General features: G+C 41.3%; 1 protein-coding gene across 5 annotated transcripts; it reads left to right on the top strand.

The window, feature by feature from the left end:
• Nucleotides 1–5,027: 5,027 nt before the first annotated feature.
• Nucleotides 5,028–21,385, top strand: LOC119901467 (N-alpha-acetyltransferase 15, NatA auxiliary subunit-like; the record flags this gene model as incomplete). Of its 5 annotated transcripts, XM_038717065.1 has the most annotated exon segments (15): nt 5,028–5,106; nt 7,098–7,179; nt 7,437–7,665; nt 7,780–7,867; nt 8,568–8,669; nt 9,208–9,381; nt 10,074–10,173; nt 11,503–11,555; nt 11,824–11,891; nt 12,076–12,184; nt 12,340–12,348; nt 12,609–12,761; nt 18,922–19,046; nt 19,573–19,630; nt 19,751–21,385. In XM_038717065.1, coding segments are annotated over 15 exon segments (1,504 nt in total), but the record flags the coding sequence as incomplete, so codon positions are not given.
• Between the last annotated feature and the right edge of the window lie 1,140 nt (nt 21,386–22,525).

The raw sequence follows: 22,525 nt of genomic DNA, 5'->3' as shown, positions 1-22,525 counted from the left end.
TATATATGTGTATATGTATATGTATGTATATGTGTATATATGTATATGTATGTATATATGTATATATATGTGTATATATATGTGTATATATATGTGTATATATATATGATATATGTATATGTATATGTATATATATATGTGTGTATATATATGTGTATATATATATATATGTGTGTTATATATGTGTATATATATATATATGTGTGTATATATGTGTATATATATGTGTATATAATATATATGTATATATATGTGTAATATATATATATATATAATATGAGATGAGGATGAGATTTTCTTTTTCCACTGCTTGTGATTTCTCCCTTTGCAAATGAGTCTGTGTCATTTATTCATACGGAATTTCCTTCAAAATCTTGTCCTCTGGGTCTGTGTGTGAAACTAATGCGGAAGTGCCTTTAACCTGCATTCTTTCAAATAGCCAGCAGGGGGCGAAATATGTCTGATTGCATTGGAGTCAATGACAAAATGACCCTACTTCTCACTTGATTTCTTACCTCAGTAAACACTTTCTTAATGCGTTTATTGTCTCAATCACTAGTTTTAAGTCTTCTTCAATACAACATGATGTTCATTTTGTAAATTATGGTCCCATTTAAAGAAAAATTGACAATAAAGCAGGGGATGCTTTGGGGTATGGCTACCTTGTGATTGACCAGTTGCTTCTGTGGTGTCAATCAACATAGAAGCGAATTATATCCATTGCACTGTGTACATTTAAATAGCCGTGAACTTGTTTTTGGGTGCGGTCGGTGTTTTCATCTAAGAGCTTTGACCCGTTCACAGTGTGTTTTCAGTTCATGAAAGTATATGGTCACCTAAAATGTCTTGTCAAGCGGTTGGTTGTACTAAAAGTCACACAGAGTTGGCTGTTCATTTTTTCCGGTAAGTACGTTTTGTTTTAAACCTGTTTTTTGCTAGCCAAAATTAGCATCCCAATTAATATCACAGTCAATGTGAATTACAGATGCACCTTGTTAAGGAACCTAGCTATCTCCACTCTCCTGTCCAACTATCATCACATTTGGTTCCAAAAAACAAGATTACGACAGCCAAAATGTCAAACCCCAAGACTTCACAACGGTAGTCCACAAACCAATGGGTGATGTCACAGTGGGGTGCAGCAAGCGCATGAAACTTACAACAAGGGCGAGCAGCTTTTCAAATAAGGGACACTTTGCTTAGCCTGTTCACTGACTCAGGTTCATCTTCACTGGGAAAAACTGAAACAATCTGATGTTCATGCCACTTCCAGTTTTTTAAACAAAACAGACAGACCATGCAAATGAGAGTTCAACTCGATTTTGTTTGAGGCATTTGCATAGACTTTTATGTTAAATAGCAAGTCTTTTATTATTTTTTTTGTCAGGACAGAATTGCTTACAGTTATCTCTGCTATGATAATTTTTTTTATGATTTAAGTTCTCCCAAAAACGTGTTGCTTCTTGCCAGCGGACAAACTTTACCATTAGCACACTTCACTGTTCTGCAAGCTTGCAACTGCTCACTGAAAGCCCTCTGGTCATTTTGTTTTTGGCTTATTAAATATGTGCATACCATGACTACTACACAGCCTTCATGAAACTACTTTGTATTAATGAATTCTGACCAGATCTGTTTTTTTATATATCTGACTAGATACTCGATTGACCTTGTACTTCTCAATTATGTTTTTTTTTAATGTTGAAAATTTTTTAAACTAGCAGCAAATACAAGGTCATGCTTTCATGTAGGTATTTGATCTGAAACTCTTGAAGTGGTTTTGAGAGAGTGCACGTTGATTACATACTTTGTTTTATTGGAAAGGGGTCGTTTGATGAAACACGCTTAACAGATCCTGTCGCTCTGCTCTTCTCTGAAGGTGTTGGCTGTCTCTGTGAATTTACTTTTTACTGTTCTTGTCTTTCTTCCTGTTAAAAAAAGTAAATAGATGATCGGATATGAAGCGCCGTAAAGTGCAAAATTACTGATGAGAAATGCTCAATGACACCCCTGGGTACCGTATCTAATGCTCAATTATAGCAGGACTTTGATAATAGTCAGTCAGCACTGCTTCAGCATTTTTAACAGACAAGATGCTTTGCATCTGGCTTACTCCACTCGTCACTTTTGCCTTCACTACAGAGGCTTCAACAATTTAACAAGATAAGCTTCTGTCTCCAAAACTCTGGTTTGTTGGAAAAGAGGAAAAATCAGTTGATGCCTTTTCCTTCAAACATTATGCATTTTTTGAATTCTTAAATGGATTTAAGTAAGCGGGTTCATGAACTCAAGCATGGCAAAGCTTTTTATTGTAGAAAAAAAACCCAATATCTTTTCAAAATGAGAAGTTTTCACCTGACAGCAGAGACATATACGCCTACTCTGTATCCTGCCATTCACCATGAGGGTAAGCTGACACTTTATATTATCGATCACTGCTGCTCTCCTGCCCATCCAGCGCCTCCAGCTGGTGGCAACCAGGCTCCAGTGTCACCCTGATTAAAGCTCATTTCTACAAGCTGACAGCTGCTCATTAGTTGACAACAGTAGTTGCCCTTGTGTACTTGTCCAGTGTCCATCACGAGACATATTAGCATCATAAATTACACTAGCCACCGGCAGAGTCCAGCAGTGATTGCATGATGTAACATGCATAACATCACAGGATAGTAACTACAGACCCAGTTGTATGTGTCGTCTGTGTTCCTGCCAGTGAAAATGTCAGCTGTAAATCTGAGACATTGTCCACTGAAAATACGCAACAAAAATGTATTTTTGGAAAGGTTTCTTTTGTGATAGTAAACGAAACGTCTTGTGGTTTTGGACTGTTGGTTGGACAAAACAAGACATTGAAGACATCACCTTGGGCGCTGGGGATTTGTAATGGGCATTTTTGAACCATTTTCTGACTCTTCTGTTGTCACATTACAACGCAAATAGCTATTTACTGCAGTAGTTTAGGGCATTTGTTGCTCTTTATTTTTTCGGTGCTCTGCTTTAATAGACGATTGCTGAAATACAAGTAGCAAAGCAAGGAATGGCTCACTAATGTTGTAATATATTTTTCTCTTGGCAGATGGCTCTCATCTGGCGTTTATTACTGCAAGCCCCCCTCATCCATAACTTCATTTCCTCGCTGCTGCTAAAATACAGAATGCAGTAGCTCAACATAGCCCGGACCCCAGTCGGAAGGGCAGGGCCGCTTTGTTTGCGCTGACATTTGCATGATGTAGCCAACGGTGACGTGGCTTAGTGAGTGGGAAATAGCACATGCGCTCACCAAAGGGTGAACATTTCTTCAGAACACAATATTATTGACACTGTTTTTTTTTTTTTTGTTTTTTTTTCTGTGACTTGACCAGCTGCTAAGCTGTATTTCTGGGGCTTTTGTCATGTCATCCTCTCCTTCAGCCAGTCGTGCAGCCAGCTAGGCCTCTGTTTGGATAAAGTGCTGGCACCAGAAGGCACCCACACTGCAGCATCTGTGTGCCCTCTGTTACACTGCAAGCTGCAGCCCTACTCCCAACCAGGGCTTATTATAGGTGCCAGATCCCAACAGAATAAGATGTCCCTGTGTCCCTCAGCAATGCATAAAGCAGGCATTCTACACATGTCTTTAATTTGTATGTGGCTATTCATTCACCACTTGCAGCTGAGAACATTGCTTTTATTAAGGACCTGTCTTTCTTATCATGTTGAACTGCATACTTACATTCTGCATTTGTCTAATTCAACAGCTCAAAGAAACGCTGACCTATCTCATGACATTTGAATCCCTCGTCTGCCCTGTAGTGATAACACATTAATAAAAAGTTAATTTCCCCTTTTATGGCTGTCACGTTGCCGGTGGATCATGCTGTGACCTCATTAGCAGAGCAGAGAATGATGACGTGGTGTCTGTCGGCATCAAGGGCGGGGCTCTACGCTGTCTGTCTTTAAGCAGAGAATAAATAGTGGCTTCTGTCATGTGTCTCCAGCAGAGAAGGCCTCCGATGGTTTATAGCATGAAAGATCATCTGAAACTGAGAATGCTTTCAGTTAAACGGAGGGACAGTAACAAGATACATGTTGTGACAGTTGCAATTCAGTCGAGCTATCAAGTTGTGCTTTGTGAATTTCAGTGTTAAACAAGCACAGCTGCACCTTTAGAAGACCATTATTAAAGTGCCTTTAATGTGGCAGCTGCTGCTGCGAGTCCACCAGTGAGTTTGCCTGCTGTTTTAACAGCTGCCCCCCCCCCCTGTATAGGTTTCCCTGAGCTACATAGAAGATGTCCACCATGGTGTATCCTCGGGAGGAGAAGCTCGAGAAGCTCTCTCAGGAGGAGATCATCTCCAACACGAAGCTGGTGATCCAGGGTCTTGAGGCCCTGAAGAACGAGCACAACTCCATCCTCCACAGCCTCCTGGAGACCATCAAGTGCCTAAAGAAGGATGAAGAGGCCAACCTGGTGCACGAGAAGTCCAACCTGCTTCGCAAGTCAGTGGAGATGATTGAACTGGGCCTGGGAGAAGCACAGGTAAGACAGGGTGGTAGAGGTATGAGGGAGGCAAAACAGCATTTTCTAGTTCAATGAGTAGATATAATTTGGTCACTTGGATGATATGAGCAAAGGTTCAGTAAAGTGGGTTAAAATTTTTATTAGTAATTAATAATATAACTGTTCTGAATGTTGTAAATGTGTTATTTAACCCACACAGCCGCATGTTCCTGTCTTCTACTTTGTGTGTTTCTGCTTCCTCATTCTATAATGAGCCTGTGTGGTGATCGTGATTCACTCAGAATCAGCCCCATGTTTGTGCTCTCCTGCTTCGCCGCTGCAACAGTTTGCCCTTGTTAAATGTCGTCGCTCCTCCGATGCTGTCTCTGCCCCAGGTGATGATGGCCCTGTCCAACCACCTGAACGCGGTGGAGTCGGAGAAGCAGAAGCTGCGCGCGCAGGTGAGGAGGCTTTGCCAGGAAAACCAGTGGCTGCGGGACGAGCTGGCCAACACCCAGCAGAAGCTGCAGAAAAGCGAGCAGAGCGTGGCCCAGCTGGAGGAGGAGAAGAAGCACCTGGAGTTCATGAACCAGCTCAAAAAATATGATGAAGATGTCTCACCCACGGTAAAGACTGAACACTGACATTAAGCTTTATATCAAGACTGAAGTGCCTCACTTACAATTACAAATGCATCTACAGATTACTATTACTTGGTCACTATATATATTTTTGTGAGATTTGGGTTAATACATTGTAAGGTATTTGTTGTTATGCGTTGTAGTTAGATTGTACTCATCATAACAGGTTTCTATATGGTTCGCTTTTTTGTCTAAAATAACATCAACATGTCTTTTTAATGTATTGTTAATCATTTTGGATCATAAAATATAATATAAAATATAATATCAGAATTTTTTTTCTGAGCCCAGGGGAAGGGCGTGTGTATTTCTTTTTTGAGTGACAGCAGCAGCCAGAGTGGCGGTAGGGAACTACAGACGAAGTAATCAAACTTGTGTTCTAGCTGCAGGTCTTAGCAGTGATTTATTTATTTTTTTTTAGAGAGAAGATGACCGCAGCATCTAACTAGACCTACGTTACATTCGCATGTACATTTACATGCTGTTTAAAGCAGCAGTTGGTAACAATTGAACATACGGTGCAAAACCTTCCGCATCTCTCTCTCTGCTGGTGTCACTCCGCTAAGCCCCTCCCACCAAGCTCACAAGAAGGAGCCAGTTGCCCTGGGAAACCTCATCCCTCATAGGGATTCGCTCTCTACAGCGAGAATCTCGCCAAGACCCCTCTCTGTCTCAGTGTGGCTGTCTGCTCTGTTTGAGTGTGTAGTGCGTTCCAACTGCACAGTATGTATAGATGCGAGGAATGCCTGGATGAATACTAGATTAGCTAGAAGTTCTGAGTATGTGCCGTGAGCTTACTGGACACACTCAAGCTCCCTAGAAATTGCATACTTAATCATTCATTTAGTAGGCAAAATGCAGTAAATACTGAGTGAGTATGTAGTAATTGCATATAGGTAACTACACAATAAGGTTATTTCACTTTTGTTGTCCATCTTGAATAATTACTGTTATATGGGGCATTATTATCTTCAAATACCTCTTGATTTAAATATTTAAAACTACTTGACAGTGTTCTTCTTATTCTACACTACTCCGTATTTGTTTTAATTCTCCTTTTATAAACTAAAACAATCTCCGTCCACAGCAGCGTATTAGCTGTGTATCAGAGTTGATCTCCGTCTATACTAAAACGACTAAAAACGCACACATAGAGGCCGTTCACGTACACTGGGCTTGCACGTGCCAGTGTAAACTCGAAGCAGATGGTCTCTCTCTTCCGTAGTTACAGAAAATAGAATAGAAGAATAAAGTAATGCAGACGAAGAACCACACCAGATATTTTTTTTTGCATGGATCACTAACAAGCTGGGACTGTTACTGAATGTAACACGGGAGTTAAAAGGCTGTGGCGGCAGAAAACAGACTGGGAGTCGTCGCAAAGTAAACGGTGACATGCACAGTACAAGTGTAGGCTGTAAGTGTTCTTTGTATGGTACAAAATATTTTTTATAAAAATACTAAATCAAAAACTTGGTCAGTAGCTTTGTGTTTCTGCTTTGCATGATTTATAAGACCCAATCAGAGAGCCAAACGTGCGTCTGCGTCTTCGTTTCTAAAGTCCACCATTTTTGCCCGTCTTCACTAAAACGCTCTCCGGGTATTCAAAACGAAAAACGGGGTCGGCAGCGTTTCCAAACTTCTCCGATTTAGTTCTTTGTTTTTGCCGTTTAATCTGGACGGGAGGTGCAAACATAGCAAAAGGTCTCTGTTTTAAAATGTAAACGCATTAATGTGGATGGGGCCTCAATCTCTGATGCTCTGCATATTATCTAATAAATATAAAGCTCCCTATCAGATAGTGTTTCATGTGTGCTCGATTTGGTATTCGGATGGATGTGCTTGACATTTTCATTTCTGGGTTGTTTCTGTTACCTGCCACTGTTCGTTTCACATATGATGACTCCTGAATTGTCGTCCTTGATTCCTGCTCTCGGTTAGAGGATCTGACTGGCAGATTTGTTTCATCCTCTCAGCAGGAGGAGAAGGACCGAGAGACACCAAAGGACTCCCTGGACGACCTCTTCCCCAATGACGAGGAGGAGCATGGCCAAGGAAGTAAGAACAACAATATTCCGCAATTTCAATTATTGTCTACGTAACCAAAAAACCTGATAACGAAGCATTATTATAGAGAAATTAACTTTCAAAATGAGACAGTCGGCATCACTAATTGAATTATCCCCCTAATCCAATTATTCCCTGAAACCACAGTATTGTGTGCTTCCAAATGTAGTTAGCGATATAATCAGGTCGGGGCTTTCTCTCTTTGACATCCAAGCTGACCTTTGCTCTCTGCCCTCTGTACCCCACAGTGCAGCACCAACACAACAGTGCGGCCGTGGCTGCGGCCCAGCAGGGAGGCTACGAGATCCCAGCCCGTCTGAGAACCCTGCACAACCTGGTGATCCAGTATGCCTCCCAGGGCAGGTACGAGGTGGCTGTCCCCCTCTGCAAGCAGGCTTTGGAGGACCTGGAGAAGACCTCTGGACACGACCATCCTGACGTGGCCACCATGCTCAACATCCTGGCCTTGGTCTACAGGTCAGAAATGTCTCCACATGGGAGCTTGAGCTGTTATTTTTTTTCTGATCTTTCCACACAAATTGTGTCAATTTTGTCATTGCGTTGTCCTGTCTCTCCCTCTCACTCGTGCAGGGATCAGAACAAATACAAAGAGGCCGCCCATCTGCTCAACGACGCTCTGTCCATCCGGGAGAAAACCCTGGGCAGAGACCATCCCGCTGTAAGACTACACTATTGCCACGGCAGACATATCTTCATGTGGACACTTCCCTGATTAGATGGATCAGATTAGTCATCCTCTGTTGGTTCATAATCTCTCAAAGACTCTGTCAACACAGAGGCAATAACCGCACGGGCTGCTGTATTTACTCAGTTCATCTCAGTCGGTATGGATTTTGTTCCAATATTAAGTATGGATTTTTAACCATACGCCTGCAGGCCCTAAAGTAATCAATCACAACTGCTCAGTATCTGCTCATACTTTCAGCATGAACCAAATCACAAAATCCTTGCAATCTGAATACAGCGACCAATGGCAAAACATTAAAATATTTTAAGTGTTTTGTTGCCTTTGTGAACAGATTTGTAAGAATCGATTTACATTGTGGCACCAGAACACCTCTTAAAGCATGAAGGAAGCTATTAAAGCACAGTGCTGGTCGCTGCAGCTCTGTGGGTTTTGCAGATCGCCTCATATTGTTTCTCATGTCACTCAGTCCTGATCCTTCACACAGAATAATGAAACACAAGGGCAGGTTACCATCCTGTGTAATCTAGGGGGCTTTGAGCTTTTTGAAAAGACTGCTTGATTGGATGTACACATTTTTATGACTATGATGGGTTAGACAGAAGTAAATTAAAGTCTGATATCGTGAAAGTAAGTGGGCTTATTCAAGTGTTCTCCTTTTCTGTATGTCCAGGTTGCTGCAACACTGAACAACTTGGCCGTGCTGTATGGGAAGAGGGGGAAGTACAAGGAGGCGGAGCCTCTGTGTAAGAGGGCCCTGGAGATCAGAGAAAAGGTAGGCCATGTCCCTGGATTGCACCAGTAGAGCCGTCCTCAGCACTGCTATTGTGGCCTCATGTCAAGGATTAACCAGTGAACAATTAGCACATTGTAATAAACTAATTAACAGTGATAATATTTCCAAAATGTCAACCGGAGCTACTGTAACACCAGCGACTATAAATAGGGAAAATCAAATGATTTTCTTAAACTGTCTGTAAAGGTTCCGCAGGGGGGCCGCTCCTGTGTCGGGGGGAATAAGAGTTTAATTGAGAGCACAGCTGAAAATGGTTAGCGGGTGTGTAGCAGGGGAGTGAGGCAGGAGATAGGAGACATGACAAAGCTAGAAAACTCAGTAGGGTGCTATGAGTCTCTCTTTCTGTGAAAGCTCCATTCTGTACACTCTGTATTGATTAGCCAGCCTTTGATTAGATCTCCTGAGTGCCTGCAGCAAGGCAAAGAAGGGAGAGATGCATGGGGAAAGCCAAATGCCCTGAGGCAGAGACATAAACTGAAATGTCAATTCAAAACACTTGCTTCTTGGTTTCCATCAGGTCCTGGGGAAGGACCACCCAGATGTTGCCAAACAGCTGAACAACCTGGCCCTGCTTTGTCAGAACCAGGGCAAGTACGAGGAGGTGGAGTACTACTACTGCCGTGCCCTGGAGATCTACGAGTGCAGGCTGGGCCCAGACGACGCCAATGTGGCCAAAACCAAGAACAACCTGGTGAGAGAGAAGTGACCACTAACATCAGCTTTCATTGTGCTTTTTTTTCACTCTTCCTTTCAAACCGTTTCATTTTAATAAACCGTTCAAGAATTACAGTCCCTGTTGAGCTGTGAACGTACCAAGGTAAACGCTGTTTTATTGTGAGCAGACTCACTCACTTATTCTGGCAACATGAGCTTGGTCTCAATGCAGGGGCATTCAGTATTTACACTGTAGCGGCTTTCTGCCTGCAAAGCATCCACTTGACATGTCCTTGAAAACTTTTTTGTATTCAACTGATTTTCCTGGCTTTGCAAAACAGACACAGGCTTTTTAAAATCAAGTAATGAACAAACGCTAACTGAAATGTAATTTTAGACTTTCAGCGCATGTGTCGTAATCTTCAGATGTGTTTTATAGAACATCTTCGTTTCAGTTAGCATTGCTTATAGAGTACAAAGCCCGTCGTCCTTTGTCTGCTGCCTTGCTACTTGTAGCTCTCCAAAGGCTTTCCGTCCTGCTTCTGTGCTGCCTCACTGATGATGGAGAGGCTGTATGGAGACAGTGAGGGAGGCTCTGTGGTACTACATAATTTTTCACGAGTCACAGTGCACAGGAGAAATATGGAGGCAGACTGCTCCTGCTCTCTCAGGGTGCACACCGTGTTGATCCAACACTAAAATGGGCTTTCACTTCTCTGTATTCTTCAGGCGTCCTGCTTTCTCAAACAGGGGAAATACAAGGAGGCTGAGATTCTGTACAAAGAGATCCTGACTCGTGCTCATGAGAAAGAGTTTGGATCCGTTGATGGTAAGGCCTCTGTAGTATTATAAAATATATGTAATTATAAAATTGTACAGTATAAGGCAGCACAAGGTTATTTCTATATTGCCATGGTGGAGATCAATTTATTTAATCAGGCTAGAAACAAGTGACTACAAAGTTTATACCAAGAAAATGGTGGTGGGTAACTTTTGACTGCCCTGCAGAATATGTAGATGGTTTTATTGTTATTTCTTACTTTCCTCCACCATTGTTTTATCTTCCATCTACTGTTTGTCTCACACCAGCGAGCAGGGTCACTGATGGACAGATGGTTAAAAAGTGGACGATGTTCTAAGCAGAGTGCCAGCCTTCACCGTTCAGAGGACTCAAAGAAGCTAAACAAACTTTTTGAAGAAATAAAGAGTTTACTTTTCTGAAAGATGAACTTATGCAATTTTCTTCTCTTTTAGGTTTAAGATGAGCTTTTTTTTTTGTTGCCTTTCCATCAGGGATTAGATTAACTGCTTTGAAAAGGGAATGGAAAGGAGTGGGCACAATGCTCTGCGCGCTCTTCCAACAAAAGCATCTCATTTTACTGAGAGGGTTATTTATCATGCGTCAACTTGATAACCCTGCTCATTTGTTTTTAAACCTGTTAGAGAGATGAAGGTTAAGGCGAAGCAGCATTAAGAACCAACAGCTCGAGTCCTTGGCAATAAAAAAGGTTTTATGTTCTATTACAAGTAGATATTGTTAATTATCTTTTATAATTTGAAGGAGTTATAGTTTCTGTGTGTAGGTTTCAAAGGCATATTTAATGACTCTATAGCATGGTTATCTGTACGTTTTTAAGTGTGCTCATAGGATCTGAAAATGATACTTACATTGTTTCTTTTCACTATTTAAATTGCATCACCAGTATCTCCTTTCACTTGTTCAGGTTGTAGTCCAACAAAACAATTTAATGGTGCTTTTACATTGTTTTCTGTATTTAGATTTATTTAGAAATGTCCATGGAAAACATTAAATTCAAAACAAACACATGCTACTGTTATTACTCAGTTACATATTTTATCTGCCAGTCTTTATATTATTTACAACTGTCTTTAACAGTTAGCAAGTGTTTTCATATTTAAGGGTCACAACAGACTGTGGCTCATTTCTCATCCAGTGTCTGTGCCAGATCTCAGAAATGGACGTCTAAACAAACAGTACCACTGATTTCACCATCTTAATCAGTAGGGTAAAATAGCAAGCTCAGCCTGCATCGCAAATATTTCATGATTGTTGACCGAGGTCAACCAGTTCATCTGTTTTCCAGTCCTGTTTTGTTATACTGTGTGTAGACCACCTCTCCTGTCTGTCTGTCTGCAGCGGAAAACAAGCCCATCTGGATGCATGCAGAGGAAAGAGAGGAGATGAGCAAGGTGAGGGCGTTGTGTAAGGGGGGGGGCAGAGCAGATATTGAAAACGCTGCAAATATAAATGTATGAAACGTGCCTAATGTAGGGTCATGACATTGGTCTGTTCAGTTCACTTCCTGCAAAGTAAAATACAGTCTGTGTTCACGCCATATCAAGTCCCAGAGGGCATATTTTAGCTGTATGTAAACACAGGAAAAATGCGGCTGATCCAGCTCAAACCACCACTCCCCTTCACACTGTTTTCTTCCTCTGCTCCCTTTTTTACTTCCAGGGCAAGCACAGAGACAACACTCCATATGGGGAGTACGGAGGCTGGTACAAGGCCTGCAAAGTCAACAGGTGAGGCCAAGCGTGATAAGTGTTTCCAACTTAGTCATACATAGAGACACTCAGTAAAGTCTATTTATTGTTTTATAAGTGCATGAAGTCTGCATGAAGTCAATATATTCTGATTTTGGCTGCACCAAGTAGCTCCTCAAATTACCTTTTGGCTAAATATTGGTGTGTCTGTCTCTGTGTCCAGCCCTACAGTGAACACCACCCTGAGGAACCTGGGGGCCCTGTACCGCCGACAGGGCAAGCTAGAGGCTGCTGAGACCCTTGAAGAGTGCGCTGTGAGGTCTCGCAAGCAGGTTGGCAGCCTTTCCTGAACTGAAAATTTCTGTTTCTACATGCAGTTGACTTTAAATTAGTTTCTGTTTTTGTAAATTCTTAAATATGTTCCCCGTGTTAGGATAGAAAATCTCATGATATTTCTTTCCCTTTCTCTACATTTCTATGGATCCAGAGCAACACAGTAAGTGGTTTGTCTCTAACTGATAGCACCCATAGAGCCACCACCTCTCTCCCTTAACATCACTCCCATCTCACAGTCATTTAAAATGTCCGGTTGTCTCTGTGATGCCACGGTGACAGTGAATGCATTAAAATAGACAGAAAACATAATAACCTCCATTTAACTTTGCACTCTCACCCATATCAATGAGCTAATGTCCACCTCCGAGCTAGTTCTAATTATGATTTGTTTGGGTCGTGTCTGTGTGTTATTCCCATCAGGGGATCGACCCCATCCACCAGACACGTGTGGTGGAGATCCTGAAGGATACAGAGGGCGACAGGCGGAGGAGCAGGGACAGCCTGACCAGCGTTAAGTATGAGAGCGGCTCTGAGACCGGCGAGGAAGTGAGTATGGGCGTCGAGTGGAACGGGGTGAGTACAAATCCACTATAGTCGAGTCAACATGGCCAGTGACCTCACTGGAAGAACAAGGTGATGATCATATTGTCACGGAGCGTGTGGACTGGTACAGAACATCCTACAAATGAAAAGAATTCTGAATAAAAGACGACCAGTGATTAGGAAGCAGGGTTTTTACATTTAACAGGAAGGTGGACTCCTGTACCTGAAGAAGAATTATTATTATGTTATGCTCACTTTTTTTTTGCAACATTTGAAAAGATCTCTTTAAATTAGCTTGACAATTGGATGAAATGGCTACTGTGGTCAAATTGCACAGAAGCACAGATCAGACCGTGTTACCTATTTTATGATGTCAGTGTTGATTATTATTAAGTCCACATTTCACAACCTGATTTTTCACGAAATAATTTTAAGGCCCACCTTTTTTCAAAAAAATAACCAGTGTAACCGCTGCTTATTCCCAGTTCATGGTTTGGCTGTTTATCTGTACCGGTCCATTACCGTCTTGTAGCCTTGTTCCTCTCACGAGGTTAACCTAGAAATCCCCTTTTGCAAAGCGTAAAGCTGATTGAGTGTCTTGGCATGTTGACGTGTTGTTTTTGACAGCATGTGAGTTTGCCTTGGACTAGATGTTCATGTTGTTGTTGTTCATTGCTTGACAATGAAGTCCTAGCGTCTCGTTGTAATAACTGGTTGTTTTGCTGGCGATGCTTCTGCACAAGTGGAGCGGTAACAACAAAAAAAAGGCACAAGCTCATTCTGTGGCACCCTGGCGGCATATTAAATATTTATCTGCTCATGTGGGACTCTCTGAGAGACAGCCTATCTAAATCCTTATTTGGATGTCCCATGATTCCACCATTAAACACAATTAATAGGGTTACCAATATCCTTGATCCTTGAACTGGGCGGTAGGTATGTAATGATTCATCTTGCTGTTATTGCCTCATTATATCATCCACCCTGGCTGTGGCTCAACAATCATTAGTGTCATTTCACTGCAGGGCTTTTTATTTCTGCAATGTTTCTCATTGGACTTGTCACCCCTCTTCTCTTTAAAGAAGTCAGTGCTGAGAATACGATATTCAGTGTAGCGGGGTGAAAGCAGCTAACTAGCTCAAAGAAGCCCTCTGGTAAAAGCTTACATAAGCCAGAGTGCAGGATTGTGCCAGCAGAGATGCCCTTGCCTATGCCTGAGCCTGTGCCTTTGCCTCTCCCCTCTCTTAAGTGCAGCCACGCCCTTCACTGCACCAACCCAGTCCAAACATGCATGTAGCAATGCCAGCCTGCCGGGCTCACCCTTAACATGCACACTAACGGGGCCGTGTGTGTGTTCACTGTGTTTTCACATTGTTAAGGAATGTCTGTTAACCCTGACGCCTGCTGCTGCCTCTGAGTAACATCATGTTTGAAAAGGTGGGGTTTTGTTTGCTGGCTGCTGCGTGAATGTGAGTGCTGTGAACACAGGTTCACACGCCATAACCCAAGCTACTCAAAACCGCTGCAAAATTCACTCCCAACAAAGGCAACGTGTATCCATCGGAGCACGCACCTGTTTGTCTTTGAAACATGTGACGGCATGCAGGATGACTGCTGGGTGTCTGCTCGCATTTCATCGTCCAAGTCACGACCATTGCGCTAGAAGTTAAATTCACACAGTCAGAACGGAAAAAAAGATTCATTTGTCGCAAACCTTTTTGAGCTTTTGACTAAAAACATTTTTTTAACAACTTCCATCAATCCATTCATTTACAAAACCGCAAACACAGCTTGGCTCTCTTCTGTTTTCGAAACAAGCAAGTAAAGGACTGTCTGCTTCTCTGTAGACATTTGCTGAGCGATAATGTGAAAGGCACATCAGAAGTATCGCTCACCTGCTGAATATGTATACGTCTTCCCTCTGCTCTCAGAAAGTCTGATATGAGGCGACAGGAACATTTACGGTTTACATACTCACACAGCTGATCTGAACAGTTCACTTAAGAACTAGGTATTTGAATCAATGCCTGCTGTTTCATTATTACATCATTTTAGATGGGACTAACTTAAGTGACACTTTACAGGAGCTCATTTACTTTGTTTGTTGTTGAACAAGTAATGCTGAAGAGATGAGCTGCCAGCTTTTTAAAATGCACAATTTGACGTCTAAGTGTGTGTGTGTGTGTGTGTGTGTGTGTCTGTTACGTGCTCGCTGCTTCAGTGTGCTGCCTGCTAGTCTGCATGCTTTCTAGATTTCATCCTTTTGCCTTTTTCTGCGTGTCACTAACCCACTCCCTCGTTGATCACTCTTGCCTTGACAACCAATCAGCCTTTCAATCAAAGTTCCTTTTCTCACTCAGTGGATTGTACTCTCCCTCTTCAACTCTCACTCCACACAATACGCTTGGGTGGGTTGGTATATAGTTACATAATAACTAGGCTAGATTATTAGTCTCTTTTAGGGAGCATAGGACCAGCCGAGGCTAGAATAGAAGGGTTAAGATAATCATGAAAAGATTAAAGTTTTCATCAGTCAGCAGATTCAAATTTTGCTTTAGGCAGTGTTTTTTTTTAATCTTGTTATGGTTTATGCAGGGTTTCTGGGTTCAAAATGCTATATAGAGATTTTCACAGTGTCAGTCCCTCTCATCATCAGTCTATATTAGTATGTCCGTTTCAGTGCTGATGCTTGCAGCTGTCCTTACGTCTGCAGTGCACAGTCACTGGCTGGTTGCAGTGTGCCAAGTACAGACTTCCTGGTACTCTGAGAGGAAAGAAAAGCTGAGTCACGCTGACTGCAACCACCAAACTTCTACTGCAGCATTTTGTTTGTGTAGGATCCCTCAACTTTAACCAGACCCCAAGCTGCAGTTTTAAATTTAGTAAACAATGTGCAGTTAAAATCAGAATAGTGCAGTGAAGTGTGGAAAAAGGGATGAAGCTTAGAATTATGCGTAGGTGTGTAGCGTAGGAAGCCCAACCCAAAGCTCTTAATCTTACAATGTGTGCCGTTTTTGTCTGTTTCTCTCTTTCTCTTTTGTCAGGCCTAAGCCATCAAGATTATTCCTCCATCCTTCTCTCCTTCCCCAACACAATAGCAAAAGGATGCGTGTTGTCGTTCTCTCCCCCCCCCCCCCAGCCTTCTCTGTCCCACCAAACCAACAGCTCCTCTACCATTCCCGGTGCCCCCTCCGGCAGAGACTCAGAAAGCCCGCTCCTGGTTGTCACCTCTGTCCCATGTTCATCTGACAACTGCTGGGACGTTTGGTCTTCTCCTCTCTGCTCGTTTTTTTTCCCTCTCTCTTTTCTTTCTCTCTCTCTCTCCTTTCCTCTCACTAACCCCCCGTGTCGTCCACCATTTTCAGACATCGTTACGACTCTTTCTCTCACTTAACATTAAAAAAAAAAAAAAAGAAGTCATCATGTGTGTGAAATCTTTTCCTGTGAGGAAGTCACTCGCACATTTATTCCTCTCTCCAACAGCCATTTGTAATTTTTCATAGGTGCATAGTAAATTTATTTGGCTAGATAGTGGAGCAGGAAAAGTTATTTATTGAAAGAAGGTAAAACCGAAATAATTTTGAGGATTGGTGCCACCTTTTGACGGCAGCCTTGGCTCCAGACATCACTCCCAACGCACAGTCTGATAAAACGGTCACTATGGACTCTCAGTATATTACAAAATAGTTCATTTCCACTGTTGCTCTGCATTGGTCTCACTCTGAATCGTTGTCGCCTTCAGCACCCGCAGTCTGTTTCTACAACAAGTGAAAGTTGACTTCAAAGCTAGCTTCCATACAGGTGCCTGTATTTAGCCATAATAGTAACTTTGGGGGGGGGGGTATTTTGTTTTAATGTCTGTTTTTGTTGCCATTACATTTGTGTTTTGTTTTTAACCAATGTGAGAATGAGATCAAACATGCCTGAACAGTCTGGAAAGAAATGGTACAGTGTAGTTTCACATGCTAATCAAAATATGTCAATTCTTTTGAACTTCTGCGGCCTAGTTGGCGGGAACCGAGAAGGGAGCGTTGCTATTTTTGTTTTTATTGATATATTTCCTTTTTTGAATTTCAGTTTTTATATAGTTTTGTTTACATTTTTTAAACAATGATTATTTTGTGGCTGAATATTAAGGCAGTAGTTTGTCAGCAATGCCATACTGTTTCCTGTTGTGAAAGACCAGAACGGCCGACGTCAGTTCGGCAAATTGATCAGATCACAGTAAACTCTTGTTGTTAGGCAATATATTTTCAAGTTGCTCTCGCTGGCTTCAGTGTCCTTGGCACAATACGTACACATTAGCCTGCGTTTACAAAGGGAATTAGCGACACTGGCTGATGCTGTAAAGCCAATATGGCAGCAGAGACCAACTGGAAGATCTAGCACAGAAACGGGCCACCTGAGAGATTGCTTAAATAATAGAAATAAAATAAAGGCTGTAATAAATACCCAGAATTGCCTTTTATTTGTTTGTGTAGGAGTAGAAGCTAGTGTTATAATTCAAAGGAAGCCTGGATTCCACAGTAGTTTTAGTGTGTATTTGTGTGTGTTTTGGTGGTACAGTCACAGTGCCTGGCTGTGGATACTGTATTTTGAACACAAAGCTTAATGGGGTGTGTTGCCTTTTTCTTACACAGTTGTTTGCATATAAACATTGTCACTTTGGCCAATCCTGTTTTTAAGTACAGTGCGAGTATTTCCCTCAAGATCATGTTATTTCAGATGTTTTAACTTGCTGAATGTAAAATGACTTTAACTTGGAAGTGTAATTGTAGGCTGTATTATTTATAGATTTGACAAGTGCATTCACTATACGGCTTTTTCAGTATGCTACTTGCCTTGATTCTTCATTCCTTCCAATGAGTACTCCTATACTTCTAATGCAACTCAAAAAACTCAAAATGTGCAAAATAACTGACTATGTTCATCACATAATTATGACAATATTGTTGTGTTAGTGGAATGCTTATTTATTGAACTGTCTATCCTTGACATATATAGTGTGACTTCAGTTTCCTAAAGTGGAAGAACATAAATGGTAAGGTCTATAAGCACTATCTTAGAAAGTAGGACTGCATTATATTTACCATTCTGCATTGTGAAGATTATTGCATCAACACTTGTTGGTATTCTCAAATAAAGTTTTTCATTTGTGAAGTTTTGTCTTTTCTCTGCATCGGATGGAGATGTCTGTATTACTGTCAGTAGAAAAAGATTCTTGTATGTTTCATCTCTAGTGGCGGCTGCAGAACCACCCAGTGGAACAAATATTAAGTCTTTGGCAAATACATATCCTCAGTTCCCCCTGCTGGTGATAAGCATGTGTTGCATAATGATGATCACACCTCAAAAACAGTTTAGATAGTATTTCATTAGGGTTCCTGCTGCCAAAGCCAGAGGAAGGTACACATACAGTGCTTACTGGTTGGTTAATAATTAAAACACACTATGTAGGCTAGCTGGTATGTGACAAACAGCTAAAATGAATGGATGGATGGACAAATTATTGTAACATGGTAAAAAAGCTTAGAGTTGGTTGATTATTTTTGCTATCATTTAATCTGCCAGGTAAATTTCTTGATAAATTGAGTAATCATTTGTTCTATAAATAGTCAGAATATAATGACAAATGTCATTCTGAAGTCCAAGGTGACGCGGCCACTTGGCTTGTTTGTTCCAACCAGCAGACCAAACCCCAAAGATATTCAGTTTACTGTCACAAAAGACAGAAATGCAGCAAATCGTCCAACTAAGATTCTTAAACTGAGTCATGTTTGGGTATTTTGCTTTAAGATGACACAAGTGATTTCTCAATTATCAGAATAGTTGCTCAATAATCATTTAGGTTCTACTTACTGTAGATGGAAAAACAACACATAACCATTGGACCACAGTTGATTCTAATGGTATAACTGTTAAAAGGTGCATTTGCTTGATGGTTACAGGATGATAATGATGAAAATGACGTTGAAAGATCAGCTATCAGAAAATGAAATGGTGCTAGTTTTGCGTGCTATCAATACCATTGCACGTATTTACAGTAAAATATTATCTATAAAATCCATCCATAACAGAGCTGGCCTACACAACAACTAATGCAAAACACAAACATGCATCTGCAAATGTAGAGCTAAAGAAGAGTTCTTCAGAGCGGAGAGGATGGGTTGATGATTGTGTGTGTCTGCAGGACGGCAGTGGAGCCCTCCAGCGCAGCGGCTCTCTGGGGAAGCTCAGGGACGTTTTACGTCGCAGCAGCGAGCTGCTGGTGAAAAAACTGCAGGGCAACGGACCGCCTGAACCTCGCAGCACCAAGTAAGAACAGACAAATTACCCGGTTACGGTGGCTAGCAGGCATTTAAAGCAAATTATACTTTTATTGAAGTTTACTGAACATTTTGCCTTGTATTGTGGCCAGCCTAAGGCACACCTGTGCAATACCCATGCTGTCTGATCAGCATCTTGATATGCCACACCTGTGAGGTGGATGGATTATCTCTGCAAAGGAGAAGTGCTCACTAACACAGGTTTTGACAGATTTGTGAATAATATTTGAGAAATAGGCCTTTTGTGTACACAGAGAAATAGGCCTTTTGTGTACACAGAGAAAGTCTTAGATCTTAGAGTTCAACTCATGATGAATGGGGGCAAAAACAAAAGTGTTGCGTTTTATAATTTTGTTCAGTGTTGTATTTAATGTCTTTGGAATGCAGACTGTGTAATGGATTCTCAGGTGATGACTTTTCCCAAAGTACATTCAAAGTAGTTTGGAAATTTATTTTGTACCTGTGCCCTGATCTCACACACTGTATTAACATTATTTTCTTACTTTGTTCAACAGCATGAAGCGAGCTGCTTCTTTGAATTACCTAAACAAAACCAGTGATGACCCATTCCAGGTGAGGGACAGTGTGTCTTTTAAATTGTATTGAATTTTTTGCTATATTATCGGAAAATGTTACGTTTTACATTTCTTAATTTCCTACCCCTCTCGTATCTTCTGTGTATGTCTTTGTCAGACTCGCGGAGGAAGTAATTTCAGGGAGAGCCGCGGCCTGAGCTCCAGCACTGTGGATCTCTACACTGCAAACTGAGCGGCAGGCGGGCAGGTAGCTTTCTAACAGCTGATCTGTTCCCCCGACCCAAAGAGCCTCCTTCCTCTTGGCTCATTCTCAGAGTCCCAACGATCACCAACAACACTACCAGACTGCTTCAGCCCCCCTACCCCACACACCCTTTTTCTGCCTGTCAGCATCTGATCCAAAGACCCATTTCCTCCAAGATCCAGATCCAAAGACATTTCCAGTCATTGAAACATAAACGTACATAACTGGTATGTTTTTTTCCCCAGTTTGTTTTTAAATATAAGTTGTTGCTTTTTGGTCTTCCAGAGGCATGTAGCTGTCTCTTTCCCTCATCATGTTCCTAATATTGTTTTCGCCTCAGTGCCTCCCAAATGTGGCCAAGAAAACATACCTCACCCTCCTTGTTCATTATCACTGTGACTCCGCACTTTCACTTCATCTGTTGCCATAATGTCACCTGTTCTGGTATAATTCTCCTTATGTTGTTTAAATTTGAGATGTTTGTGTCTTCCTGTGCCATTCATTGTCGTATTAGTGTAGATCAGATTATTTTCTTCATGTAAAAAAAATTTGCTCCAAAAATAGAAATATAAAAAATAGTTCAGTTTGGTTTAAGATGATGTGATATAAAGGTGACATGATTATACTGTTTAAATTAATAATTTAAATTTTAATGGTTACACGTTTTGCCTGTTGAGATTTATTTACAATGCCAGGTGTTGGTTAAAGCTTTGGGAGACGGAGTGAAATATTTATCCTGCTGACATGCGTCATGTGACTTGTTTGGGATAAGCTTTTTTTTTTTCCTACACAGTTTTTCAAAACTATGTAAACAGGCTGCTTTGTTTTCCTGCACAAGTTTCTCTCCCATTGCAGAGAAGACACAGGAACAATCTCTAGAGTCATTTGTGGTCTCTGAGTGCTGAAAAACACAACCATGAAGATGTTTAAATTGTATATAAAACAACGGGAGGCTGAACTGGGTTGCTTAATTCATCCTGGTCATCCTGAATGATCTCTGGTGCCAATGCAAGACTCACCTGCAGGATGGCTGTTTCTCTGGATTTCAGCCAACCTCTGCGGGTTTTGAGCTGCCAACGTTGAGCACATCTCCTAGTGTTGTTTACAGTGATTGAGATGTGTGATACATGTCTAGATTCCTACTTTGTGAAAATGATAGATTTTGCACAATACTCGGATGTCTTCCGTCTTTGATTGCATTTTTCTTTAGTAAAGCTATTCAGAAGAACTGGACTGTCTTGTAATTATTCTTGACTTGGTTTGGGGTTTTTTTTGTTTTACGTATGCATCTGTGTTTTTGTTTTCATCCTTTGTAATACATGTATAAAACAGAAAATGATCATATATTCACAAATCATTTAATTCCTCGTCAGGACATATAGCAGGAATAATTAGTTTAGGTTCATAATCGGTCATTGTTGGTAAGAGTTGAATGTGCATCTGTTTTGATCTGATTCTTAAACAATCCTATGTCATAAATATTGTCTAATAACACATCAAAACCACTGTCCAATATGATTCAGAAATAAAACCAACAATTTTCTATCATTGTTGTGTTTTTGTAATTTTTTGTGGCTGATGTGAGGAATCCCTACAGGCCTTGAAAATATGTTTCTGGTTAAAGAAAAACTTCCAGACCAGTGTTATACCCTGTCCCTAAACCTGCAGATAATAATGCAGTGAATTCCACCAAGCCTGATCTAATACGCCAGTGTCTTAAGTAAGTGTGGGAACCCTGTGATCACCGATGCCTTGCCAAGATGTGATGCGTCTCCCAGAGTTTTCCCCTCCTCCTGGTAGAAGTCAGCCCGGGGTTTCTCCGCTCAGTGGTAATCCCTCAGTGTGTCACAGCTTTAATGTGGAGCCTCAACCCTTCAGGAACTCTTGAGAGCTTTGCCTTAATGGATCTGAGGATGGTTTTGTTCTACAGAGAGCTGTCAGGCTCCTTCTCCAAGTTGTCTTGGAAGCAAACAAGTCATTAGTGCATGAGAGTTGACACCATGCCCTCAGCAACTTCAAATAAAAGAAGTGTGCAGGTTTTTGCTCTTCCTTCCTATTGAAGCATTCCTGTTTCTTCTCAAGTTAGGAATTCATAGAGAGTAAGGTAAGTGACTTATCCTCCAGGCCTGCCTCCTTCACTGCAGCCCCTTCCTATGATCAGGTAACACTGGTTTGACCCTTTAATCCTTTAGCCTGGTTGACTGCATGTTTTATCAGCCATCTAGGTGCCAGCTGGACCAGCAACATGGCACCAGTCCCACGCACAGCACTACCAGTGGTGCCAGCAGGGGCTGTCTCCTAGTGCAGAGGGTGATGTATGTGCATGGCACAACTCACTGGGTTTGTGCCATTTATCACCTGTCAAACTCTTGAATGTACAACAGGAGTCTGCTTTCCTGCTGGTTTGTGTTTTTTAAATTTGTCTTAAATTGCACTGCATAAACAGCCCTTGTAGCTGTAAAACATTAAGCTGCTAATACGGCTATATTGTGTTTCTTTTTAAATTTTTAGCGGTTATTACTGCTGTTTTAGGGCATTGCTTATTTATGTACTTAATTAATTAGTTATTTACTTGTTTTATTTATTTGCTTAACAGTATTATTACTAGGTATTATCTTTTTACCTACATTGAGAAAAGCCATACAAAATGTCATTATATCTGCGATAATAATGACATTCATTCGTTTA

Source organism: Micropterus salmoides, unplaced genomic scaffold (assembly GCF_014851395.1).
Source record: "Micropterus salmoides isolate LMB-PRFRI ecotype aquatic unplaced genomic scaffold, ASM1485139v1 Ms_hic_scaffold_132, whole genome shotgun sequence".
NCBI classification, from domain to species: Eukaryota; Metazoa; Chordata; class Actinopteri; order Centrarchiformes; family Centrarchidae; genus Micropterus; species Micropterus salmoides.
The sequence above is the reverse complement of the archived record's forward strand: the minus strand, read 5'-3'. Positions and strand labels throughout refer to the sequence as shown.